Source organism: Mastigoproctus giganteus, chromosome 9, assembly GCF_048544385.1.
Source record: "Mastigoproctus giganteus isolate SK-2022 chromosome 9, ASM4854438v1, whole genome shotgun sequence".
In the NCBI taxonomy this organism is placed as follows: Eukaryota; Metazoa; Arthropoda; class Arachnida; order Uropygi; family Thelyphonidae; genus Mastigoproctus; species Mastigoproctus giganteus.
Genome location: NC_143583.1, coordinates 87,878,810 through 87,891,931, shown reverse-complemented (window position 1 = coordinate 87,891,931; position 13,122 = coordinate 87,878,810). Strand labels below are relative to the sequence as shown.

Here is a 13,122-nt window from a genome sequence, read left to right as displayed (position 1 = left end):
ACCCCGAGAGAGAGAGAGAGAGAGAGAGAGAGAGAGAGAAATAAAAGGGAATCACCAAAGAAGAGAAGAATGATGATATCCAGCTCAAGACCCTGGGTGTGCCAAGCCCATACTCACCAGATGTGAGCCCATTTTTCTCCTTTCAAGACAATTATACTAACTGTTGTCGTTTGAGAGCTACTGGCACAAGAGAAACCTATGCTATAATGTGCGTAGCTTCAATTAGGAAAGTTTCACATGATGTAATGTTCAGGTTTTCTTGTCTTGTCCAGTGGTGAGCTATAGTGGCCTCGCAAGAGCCCATTGTTATTATTATTACTATTTTTTTTTTTTTCAAAATTTGCAAGCCCATTGTTGAAATGGTCATTTATTTTACAAATTAAATCCCAAATTCAATTACTGAGTGTCCAGAGCCAGAACTACAATGGGGTGAGTGGGGCCCCAGGCACAGTATTTTAAGGGCACACTAGACCAGTTATGTATTTTAAAATTGCTTCATTTTTGATTTAACCATGGTCAGACCTCTGTTTAACAAACTTCTTTATTTGAATTCCTCTTGGTAATTACATTTAAAATAGTTTCTGCAGAACAAAGAAAATTTCCATATAATGAACAGATTATGAGAGACTTAACTTTGTACGCATTGTTCCCACCTCTGACCTTTAGGCAATTATAAAGTGGGAATTAAGGGTTAAAGGGATTATTGTTCCACAATGTTAGTGGTGCCCGTAAAACCTATGCAGCCACCTATCCCACATACCAAGAAGTCGCACTACTCAATATGCTTTTCATAGCCAGTGAAAAGATTAGGGCATATTCCTGACACTGATCACAGCCTCTGGTCAACATGAGTTGTGGTTCCCCTTTACTCCGGCGAGAAGTCATCTGTTTTTCAGAGAAGTGAGTGATTCAGACCTTTCAGTAAATTTCGCCTGTCTATATGTTTACATGGTCACAGTAGCTGAATATCTGAGTAATTCCAACATTTTGGGCAGTAATCAAAGAACTAGTGACAGTAGCGACATCAGGGGGGGGGAGGATGAGAATAAGGGAAACTAAGATATTAAATAAACTTTCTGAAGATCAATGTTGGCAGATTTTGAAATTGCGTCGAGGCCTTCACTGTGAAGAAAATGTTTCAAAATATAATGGCATACAGGCAATAAATAAATAAATAATAATAAAAAACTGTATGCATTACATCACCAATCTCCAAAAACCCAGCACAATTTAAAGATGATTGCTAAAGAACTTGATGTGGAAATTGTAAAGATCGGTCATATGTTCAGGTCACAATGGGTAGCTTGCAGATGGTAATTGCAGTTTGGAAGAATCCCGCTTTGTGAAAACGTTTTGAATCAGAAGTTAAATATTCTGGATTATTAAACCAACTTTTAAATCTGGGATTTCTTAATGATGTAGCACTAATGATCGGCATCCTGCAGGAGCTCTCATACCTTTCAAAAGCTTTACAAAGTAGCAGCATCACTATAGTAAAAGCAGATTAATTATTTGAAATATCAATGCTATTGCTAATTTGAAAAATTCTGAAGGAACCAAAATCGAAAGTAAGAACACTTCTAAAAAAATTACCTCGTGACAAGTTATTAACTGTGTTGTTTTATCCAGAGTAGTAACATAACTTACTACTCTGTAGTTTTATCTGTACATGATTTGATTTTTTTGATTTGGTAGTTGTTGGCGCATCGGCTTCTGTGGCCATATTGCACCTCCCAAGGTTTTTGCAGTACTTTGATCCAAGCCCGAGGCGGGAATCGAACCCGCGACCTTTGGGTTGCCAGGCAGGTACTTTACCCACTCGGCTAGCCTGGCCGGCTTTTTATCTGTACAGGATTGGTTATTAATGCAATGGAGAAATTTTAAATTAAATAAAGAAAATAATGATATCATTGGTGATGAGGAATTCAAAGGAAATTTAAACATATGCTACCTGGAAATGGGGAATATGGAAGAACTTCTGTCTCCATGGCAAGAGGGTGGAGAACGAATAAGAAATTTAAGTTTTCTAATAAAATATGAAATAAAAATTATTGATTTTAAAGATTTTACCAGAGACAGTTTATTTTTAAAATTGAGTGAAATTCTCTTTTCAATTAAAAAAAGCCACAAAAATCCTTCGAAACTATTGCAATTAGCATTGCTGAAGCTAAGTGAGCTTTCAGCGTAATGAATAATATTGTAACAATAAAGAACATCTTTCACAATTAAACATATTGCAGATATGATGACCACAAATCTAAATGGAAAACCACTGCTTCAATTTGATCCAGATTGTTACATCAAATCTTTCCTCTGTAATCACTGCTCAAGCAGAAGATCAACAGCAAATGAGCAGTGTGGCATTGGAGGCAAGTTGCTGCTATGGATAAAGGGGTGGTTGAGGGGGAGAAGACAGAGAGTGGTAATCAATGGACACTGCTCATCGTGGACTAATGTTATTAGTGGAGTCCCTCAGGGTTCAGTATTGGGGCCTTTATTGTTTTCTGTATTTATAAATGATATTGATGATGGTATATCAGGCTTAATGTCCAAGTTTGCAGACGATACAAAGGTTGGCAGGGTTGTCAAGGACACTACTGACACTATGCTGCTGCAACAGGATTTGGAAAGGTTGAGCAGATGGGCTTCGAGGTGGCAAATGAAGTTTAACATTGACAAATGTAAAGTACTACATATGGGAAACAGCAACCCCAGAGCAACGTATCAACTCTGTGGTACTACACTGACAGTGGTAGAGAATGAAAGGGACCTGGGGGTGGTGGTGCAGGCAGATATGAAGTTCTCTGAGCAGTGCAGACGAGCTGCAAGAGTAGCTCATGGTGTATTGTCAATGATATATAGAAATTTTTCTAGCAGGGATAAGGAGGTGATTATTCCCTTGTATAAGGCAATGGTCAGGCCACACCTAGAGTACTGTATACAGGCCTGGAGGCCTCATTTCAGGAAGGATGTAGAGCTGCTGGAACGAGTACAGAGAAGGGCAACTAGATTGGTGAATGGGACAAAGGGGTTCTCTTACGAAGAAAGGCTTAAGTTTTGCAAATTACAGTGTCTGGAAACTAGGCACCAGCGGGGTGATCTGATAGAGGTGTACAAAGCCTTGAATGGTTTGAGCATGCTCAATGCTGATGGGATTCTTCCTCTAGCTCAGAAAAATCACCTGAGAGGGCATAAATTCAAATTGAGGAAAGACAGATGTAGGATAGATGTGCGGAAATTTGCCTTTAGCCAGCGGGTGGTTGGTGGGTGGAACAGACTTCCATCCCTTGTCGTGGAAGTTGATAGCCTAAATAAGTTTAAGGCTCAGCTGGACAGGTATTTCGAACGAACAGAGGGGTGAAGTGGAAGTGGTTATTTTTATTTATTTATGTTACTTTTTTTTTTTTTTTTTTTTTTTTTTTGGCTGATGCTGCATAAGCTTGCTTTCTTGCATCAAATGCCTCTACTAATGCTAATGCTAAATATTAAAAAAAGAAGTAAATTCTATATGGCAATTTTTAGAATACTTTGATTTTTTATGTAATATTTGTTTTTATATTCTAGAATGTAATAGCTTTTTATGTTATTTGTGATGTGGTTATATTTTATTCACAATATTAAAATTTTATCATTAAAAAAAATGTATTCATTATATTTGGCTAGATGAAAAAAAAAAAAAAAAAAAAAACAGAAGAAGAAAAAAGTCGGCAAAACTGCAAGCCCATTGTTAAAACATTCAAAGCTCAACACTGTTCTTGTCTCAGTGGATGTTAGAATACCATGACTCTGTATTATAATAATGTAGTTCCTATACAAATGATGTAGTAGTAACTTTTATGTGTTGGAAGTAGCCAATAAAACTAGGAAACATCACTAGCTAGTAAAAAACTCTCATGTGTTATACAGGGTGTTTCAGTTAAACGTTTCAGAACTTCTAAGAGGGGTAGGGTACATCCTGACAACTCGAAATCATATAGCAATGTGGGGTCGGAAATGCTTTCCTGAAGCGGTGTTGTACACAGAAGCACCATAAAAAGAAAAGAGACCGTAAGTGAGAAATCGTTTTAATAATACATGAAAAGAAGCAAAAGGTACATGGATTAAAGTAAGTGTTCGAAGTTTCTTCCACGGGCTACAATGCACGCCTCACATCTCCGACGCATGGACATCCGAACATTCTGGAATACTCCAGGCAGCGTGTCCAGACACAGCAACCGGAGGATTATGCACCTCGTATTGCTTTCGCACAGTGGTACCTTGGAAAATGTGCTACAAATCCCCTTTTTCCTGCTGAAGTGTTGTTTTCCGATGAGGCATCCTTCACAAGGGAAGGAATTTTCAACACGCATAACGACCATATCTGGGCGGTCGAGAACCCGCATGCAATACGACGTCGTGCAGCACAGATTCGATTTTCGGTCAATGTATGGGCCGGTATTATGGGAGATCACCTCATCGGACCTTACCTGTTACCGTGTCGTCTAACCGGACCTATCTACTTGACCTTTCTGCAGCAAGTATTGCCACAACTTTTGAGAGATGAACAGATTTCTGCATCGACGCAACAGACAATGTGGTTCCAACACAATGGAGCCCCTGCCCATTATAGCGGAGATGTTCGTAACTACCTGGATGTCACATTTGGTCAACAGTGTATCGGACGTGGTGGTCCCGTGCGTTGGCCTGCTCGGTCACCCGACCTATCATGTCTTGATGTTTATTTCTGGGGTCATATGAAATCACTAGTTTATGACACCCCTGTTGACAATGCTGAGGAGCTGGTTGCAAGAATCGCAGTAGCTGCCGAAGAAATTCGAAATTCGCCTGGAGTATTCCAGAATGTTCGGATGTCCATGCGTCGGAGATGTGAGGCGTGCATTGTAGCCCGTGGAAGAAACTTCGAACACTTACTTTAATCCATGTACCTTTTGCTTCTTTTCATGTATTATTAAAACGATTTCTCACTTACGGTCTCTTTTCTTTATGGTGCTTCTGTGTACAACACTGCTTCAGGAAAGCATTTCCGACCCCACATTGCTATATGATTTCGAGTTGTCAGGATGTACCCTACCCCTCTTAGAAGTTCTGAAACATTTAACTGAAACACCCTGTATATTTAATGATACCTGTCACATCTTTTCTTGATGAATTTGTATATGTATCTCCAAAAATTTCTTTTTGGCTATTACAGAAACCATTCTTTAACAGCTATTTTTAATTAAGTATCTTAATTGAAATGACAATTTTAAATACTTTTTCAAAGGAACAAAAACCAGAATTTTTCTCTCTAAATAACCATTCTTATATTACATGGGTTTTTCAGAATTAGTTTATTTAGTCTTATTAACTAAGTGTATTACTATACAACAGGTAATGTTTCAGGAACCTTGTCAGAACCCATCATCATGCCATACTTGGCTGTAGTCTGACGATAACTAAGTATATTACTATACAATCAGGTAATGTTTCAGGAACCTTGTCAGAACCCATCATCACATCATACTTGGCTGTAGTCTGATGATAGGTTCCGACCTGTTTGCATCAGGTTCTTTAATGTCTCATGCCAAAAGACTATTGTGAATTAAAAAAAAAAAATTTTTATAATTCTACCTACAGAAATTTGAGATCAACTTTTTTTTTTCCCTCTTGGAGACTGGGGATGTTTCTACTGCATACTGGAAGTCTACACCAGTTCAAAATGATGGCAGCAAGATTCATCTCCTGCCACGATGTTATTCAAAAATTCGTAGCCTTCCTGAGAGCATACCAAGTGCCCGAACAATAATTCCATTTGGAAGTTATTCTTTCAAAAACTTTAGAATCTACTGAGTTGTGATATTACAGTAACCACAATGATGAACAATGGGGTAGAGACTAATTATGCTCATGTTCAGCCATTTAAGATTCCCTTTGGGAATCTATTATTGCATAGCACAATTTCCAAAATTTCAATATTCACCGAATTTCATGGGGCTATCCTGAATGTGGAAAAAACTATGTCCTCTCTTGACCACTTTACAGCAGCAGTTCTGAGTTACTACTTTCACCATATACAGCCAACATTCTGCTATAAATTTCTTGTGGTTTTTTCCCTTTAGCAATTAAAAATTTAAACACTGTCTGGTCTTCTTTGGATGTGGCAACAAGAGAGATGATTTTCCACTGGGACGAATGCTGTTATATTTCTGGATCATACCCAGAAACAAAACAGATGTTATTTTATCATCTGATAATATATAAAAATTATCCGTAAACTGACAGTGTACAATAAAAGCGGGGGGGGGGGGGGGGTTGTCCGTCAAGATTTTAGCATTTATCAGAGTACTGACTTTGTTAAAAAGATTCAATTAAGCTATTTGAAAAAGCTATTTTTGAATATATTTTTTAAACTGAAAAAGCACATGTTTTTGACACACCTTGAAACAAATCAACACAACGTGTGGCTATCTCCCACAGAACCAGTCCAAGCGCATAGACATCAATCTGCTTCAGAGATGATTCACAGTCACGAAGATTGACTGCACCCTCTAATACTTCTGGAGCCATATAACGCAAAGTTCCAACCTGATAAAAAGTATTTGCCAATTCATTACATGCATAAACTTTAAATATTTACAAATATTATCATAATCATGCCATGTTTTATTATGATGTTTAATAACTATTAAAGTAGTGATGCATTCATTCAAATTAGTTTATCTTAAAAATACTACCTTTTGGTAGCATTTTTTTTATTTGAAACTACAAAACACATCAAGGCATTTGTTTTATAATAATTTTTACTAATGTTAAATTTTGTGCTTCAATAGAAATTATTTCTTAATTATTTAAATGAAGATTTTGCTCTCTCTCTCAGAGTAAAATATTGCTTAGTATAACAATGTTAGCATTAGCAATGGCACGTGTGCGAGAAAGCAATCTTATATAGCATCAGGCAAAAAAAAAAAAAAAAAAAAACCTAATTTCACAATTTCCACTCGCTCCAAATGTTTGTCAGTTCTGCCTTGAATCTATTCTATCTTTTACAGATGGAAGTTTGTTCCAGCAATCAACCACATGCTGGCTAAAGGCAAGCTTCTGCAGATCTTCTGCTGCTTCTGCAGATCAGAATAATTGTCAGGCGATTATTCTGAGCAAGAGGAAGAATCCCATCAGCATTAAGCACACTCAAACCATTCAAGGCTTTATACACCTCAATCAGATCACCTCGCAGGTGCCTAGTCTCCAGACACTGTAATTTGCAAAACTTAAGCCTTTCTTCGTAAGAGCAACCCTTTGTTCCATTCACTAATCTTGTTGCCCTTCTCTGCACTCGCTGTTGTTATTTGGTTTTTAGGAGCATTAGCAACTAAGGCCATATTGCTCTGGGGATATGTGGTGGTCATTCCCTGACCTTTCTGCACCCTCCGTAGTTGGTGGGCACGGGCTCGAACCCCGTCTAATCAAGAAGCGTGTGCTAGACACTGCTGCTCCTGCCCACCTGGCTATGGAGGTGCCCTATGCACTCACTCCAGCAGCTCTACATCCTTCCTAAAATGAGGCCTCCAGACCTGTATACAATACCCAAGGTGTGGCCTGACCATTGCCTTATACAAGGGGATAATTACCTCCTTATCCCTGCTAGAAAAATTCCTGTATATCATTGACAAGACACCATGAGCTACTCTTACAGACTGTCTGTGCCACTCAGAAAACTTCATATGAGCCTACACAATTATCCCCATGTCCTTTTCATTCTCTACCACTGTCAGTGTAGTACCACACAGATGATATGTTACTCTGGGATTACTGCTTCCCATGTGCAGTACTTTACATTTTTCAATGTTAAACTTCAGTTGCCACCTCTTAGCCCATCTACTCAACTTTTCTAGATCCTGTTGCAGCAGCGTACTGTCATTAGTGTCCTTAACAACCCTGCCAACCTTTGTATCGTCTGCAAACTTGGACATTAAGGCTGATATACCATCATCAATATCATTAATAAATTCAGAAAACAACCATGGACCAACACCGAACCCTGAGGCACTCCACTAATAACATTAGTCCATGAAGAACAGTGTCCATTGATTACCACTCTCTATCTTCTCCCACCCAAAAATCCCTTTATCCATAGCAGCAATCTGCCTCCAATGCCACACTGCTTCAATTTGTGCAGCAGTCTTATATGTGCAGCAGTATCAAAAGCCTTTCTAAGATCCAAATATATGATATCAAAGTTATTCCCTGCATCTAGTTCCTTTGTGACCACATCATAGTATCCATTCAAATTGGTCAGACAAGACTTCCCCTTAACAAAACCATGCTGTGTCCGAGCTATTACTGTAGTCTTGTCTAGATGATCCTGGAGTGCTTCTTTAACCAGTGCCTCTATTAATTTCCCTAGAACAGACGTTAAACTAACAGGTCTGTAATTACTTGTGATGCCCTTTGATCCTTCTTTGTGAATTGGGGTCACATTTGCACATCTCCAGTCCATGGGTTCCTCCCCTGAGTCCAAGGAAGCTCTTATAATTATGGCCAAGGGTTTGCTTACTTCTTTTGCTGCCTCCTTTAATATAACTGGATAGATTCCATCCACCCCAGATGCCTTTTTTATGTTTATCTTCAACAATTTCTCCTCCACTTTGCTCTCAATTATTACAAATTCATCTAGCTCACTGCCAGAGTTTAATTTACTTCTGGCATTCCCCTCCCTGAATAACTCCTTGTGTGAATGTAGATGCAAAATACACATTTAGTTTGTTAGCTACATGAGCAGGATCATCAACAGTTGAACCATCGATATCAAGTGGACCAATTTGATTCATCCCCTTCCTTCTAGAGTTTATATAAGTAAAGAACTCTTTGCTGTTTTTATTTGCATCCTTTGCCAAAGATTTCTTGTAATCTGCCTTTGTCTGCCTAACCTCCTTTCTGAATTGGTTAAGGACCAGTTTATATCTGTCATAGGCTTCCGTGTCACCCATGAATTTATATGTATCCCCAGTATTTTTTTTCTCTGCCACATGTCTCATTAGTTCATCTGACATCCATTCAGGCCTAAAACTTGAACAATATTTCTTAGTTGGTATGAAAAGCCTAGTAGCTTCCAAGATAAATTCTTTGAATGCTTCCCATTTTGAATTTGCTGTTGGTAACATCAACAGTTGGCCCTACCGTATAGAATTTAAATACTGTCTCTGACCTCCGTAGTTACGAAAGCAAAACCCTTCCCTTTATCCAATAGTAGTTACCTCTTTGAGTAAATCCCACATCAGCACACTGTGAGCACTGCCACCTAGTGGTTCCTTTATCTGCAGATTCTTATTGCATGACGAATCACTACTGATAATCAGATCAAGAGTATTACTCCCTCTAGTTACCTCCCGAACATGCTGCTGTAGAAAACAATTATCCAATAAATTCAAAAAGCCTTGTTAGTGTGTGAGTGACCAAACCACAAATTCCAGTCAATATCTGGGAAATTAAAATCCCCCATTATAAGACTCTCTGATTTACTGGCCCACTCTATTTCCCCATACAGTTGTTTATTATACTCATCAGAGTCATTAGGCCTATGTAACACTCCTACTCTCAATTTTGATTTCTCAGTGCTTATGTCACCCCAAACTGAGTTTACACTGCACTGTCCAGTCATGTCGACTGGTTGTACTTACTTGGATTTTATGTGTTTCTTAACTAATAGCATAACCCCTCCTCCCTTCCTATCCTTCCTGTACACATTGTACTCTTCAAATGCCATTTCTGCATTCCTTATATCTGTGTGATGCCACGTCTCTGATATCCTAACAATATCTGCTTTTGATGTTTTGACCGAAGCCTCAAATTCATGAAATTTATTTACCAAACTCCTAGCATCGGTGTACATGCAAGTAGACATGCACCTATTTCTACTCTTCGTTACCCTAACAGAGCCCATGTGTTTACTTGTACCGCAACGACTCCCAGTAGTCTCTGAAATCCCCTGCATCTTGTTTTCCAGGCTGCTGCTCATTCCAATAGAAGCAGTGTTCATGAAACAAAATACAAACTGGTGCTTCTTTGTGATACGTTTACATTATCAGTTAAACAATAAAAATCATAATCTTAAAAAAAAATTAAGAAAAATTTGTTTTTTTTTGGTGTCCTTATTCATACATAAGCAAAGAAATTAAAATAATTTACTTTATTAGGAGTGAACATAAAAATTGTACATTAAAAAAACTTAACATACATCTGCTAAAGATGTAGTTTCAGCAATCTGTTCTTCGCCATTTTGATAATACTTTGCTCCAGATATACATATGGCAAAACCAAAATCACAGAGGAGGCAGCTACCATCATTTTTCACCAGGATGTTACGAGATGTCAAGTCTCTGTGTGCAATGCACATTTTTACCTTATCTGTTAAAAATAGAAATTCTATATAACAGCAAATATACATAATTCATTTCATTCATTACAAAATTATAAATATCTTATGTTTACTACTGATATTCAATACATACAAATTAATTTAACTAAACTAACTTAACTTTAAGTTAATATTAACTTAACTTCACAAATCACTTCACATGAAGGAAATGAATGTGGTGGATCATCTATATGGCATACATACACTTAGCATGTTTATTGGATCATAAAAACAGAGTGCTAAGTGAATCTGCATTAAATGGGGGGGGGGATTTAGCCATAGGAAATAATGTAAATAATTTTAATTGGTTCACTAGGGTTTCTAGCTGAATTTAAGGCACTGTTTCTTACTTCTCCCTACATTTAGACTTTTAAGTATAAATTACCCTATATATGTTCAAGAAAATGCAAGAAAACTTGCTTTAATTACAGTATATTATATGTGCATGGTATTTACACTAACAGCTTATGATACTGTTAATTTTCAGAAAACTCAAAACCACTAAATGTGAAAATTTAGTGCTCTCCCAAATTCACTCTTTTTAGTTTCCAATGATAAGTTTTTCCAAAGATTTTCACCTTCTTCATGTTATTAGCACTGAGCAATTTGCAAAACTGAAGCTTTTCCTGGTAAGAGCACCCTTTTGCTCCTCCTCACCAATCTTGTTGTTTTCCTCTGCAGCCATTTGAACAGATCCATATCCTTCCTATAATGAGGCTTACAGATCGGTATGCAGTACTCAATATGAGGCCTAACCACTGCCTTATACAATGGAATAATTACCTCCTTATCCCTGCTAGCAAAATTCCTGTATATCATTGACATTTCATGAGCTGTCTTGAGAGTTGTGTGTGACTGCACAATTATCCCCAGGTCTTTTTCATTCTCTGCTGCCCAAAGCGTGGTACCAAAGAGTTTGTTGTTCTTGTTGTTTTGGTTTTTAGGAGCATTAGCAACTAAGGCCATATTGCTCCGGGATATGCGATGGTCATTCCCTGACCTTTCTGCATTCTCCGTATTTGGTGGTGACGGGCTCGAACCCCAGTCTAATCAAGAAGCGTGTGCTATGCACTGCTGCTCCTTCCCACCTGGCTACGGAGGCACCTACCAAAGACCTGGTGTGTTAATCTGGGATTATGGGTCCCCATATGAAGTACCTTGCATTTGTCAATATTAAACTTCAATTTCCACTTCTCAGCCCATCTGTCTAATATATCTAGACCTTGCTGCAGTAGCATACCCTGAGTAACCTTCTTATCATCTGCAGACTTAGACATTAAGCCCGATACGTTTTCATCAGTATCATTAACAAACAGAGAAAACAACAGTGGTCTCGGCACTGAACTCTGGGTGACTCTGCTAATAACATTAGTCCAAGAAGAGCAATACTCATTAATAACTACTCTCTGTCTTTTGTTATTACTTATAGAAAATGAATTAAACTAATAATGCCACTTCTAAAAAATGCATTTAAAGTAATAATAAGACTGCTTTCTTCTAGGAAAAACAGATGAACCAGAATGGCAATCATTTGTATCCATCAAAAAATGGGAGTATCACCGTCAGGGGGACACATGCATAAGAAAACTAAAAGTTGAAAAATTTAGCAAGCAGCACCTGTCTAGTTCTTTCAAGCAAAATACTCTGAAAAAATGTACAATATTGCTTCAAAAACAACCAGAGTAAAACTAGGTCTACATTTTGGAAGGCAGAGAGAGTTTCAGTAACTGATCTTCAACCAATCTTCTTAACTTTTATATATTTCTCATTCCACAAGCGACTGATTAGTCTGTGATATGAGGTGATGATTGTGGAACAGAAACATTTTCTGTATATACCAGTTGCTTTGTAACACATTTGTTACTACATAAACAGGTTTGGATCTAATTAAAAAAAAAAAAACACAAATTAGCTATTTTGCCTTTGAAAACTGCCACTTCTCAGACTCACTGCATGCATTTTTTACTGTTAAAATTTTGCAGATTATTGGGGAAACAGTCATGTTCCAATCTGGTCATATGATGAAGACTCATAGCAACAGATCCATAATTTCCTAAATAACAGGCACAACAACATACAATTCACATTCAAACTATAGGGTTCTCCTCTTCCTCCACATCATTCTCAACATAGAAAATGGTCCATTCACAAATTGGATCTATGGATAACTACCAACGAGAATAGGTTGTTACATATCTCTCCACTGAAGTGAAAAATAGATGTAATATAGGGCCTCACTTTCAAGACTCTAGAACAAGAGATTAAAAAACATTTACTATATCCTGCAACAATATCTATACTTTCAAGTACTTATAGGACATGTATTGAGAAGAGAAAGCATGTAGAGGAAAGGGGTTGAGGGGTAGATGTGTGGGAAGAGAACTGTTGGGAGAAGAAGAATTGGAATGATGGATTGGATAAGAGGAAATTATGCAGGAATTAAAAGTATAGCCAAAGACAGAGAAGAATGGAGCCCTGAACCTGCCTGAGGGCAGAGAATTTGAAGAAAAAGATTTTATAACTGCAAAAAAATATAAATATCTTTTCTTTTATGAAAACCCCAAACACGAGAGGTATTAGAACCTATAGTACTTAGTACCGTGCTTGGGTTGGATATTGAGAAGACGAAAGAAGATATTTGTAGACATTAGACTTGAACTTCTGTAGACTGTAATTTTCAGAAAGACATATGAAGGAAGGTTGTTCCAGAAAACGGCAGTTGAATGAAT

General features: G+C 37.7%; 1 protein-coding gene across 1 annotated transcript in view; it reads right to left on the bottom strand.

Moving 5' to 3' along the window:
- The window catches only part of LOC150080528 (uncharacterized), a 215,187-nt gene that overhangs the window by 37,971 nt on the left and 164,094 nt on the right, over positions 1 to 13,122 (bottom strand). Inside the window, exons 6-7 of the mRNA XM_090381562.1 lie at positions 10,214 to 10,383; positions 6,417 to 6,564 (exon numbers count right to left, since the gene is read on the bottom strand). Of these exons, the coding sequence (XP_090237688.1) occupies positions 6,417 to 6,564; positions 10,214 to 10,383 (318 nt within the window). The remainder of the gene's footprint in view (positions 1 to 6,416; positions 6,565 to 10,213; positions 10,384 to 13,122) is intronic.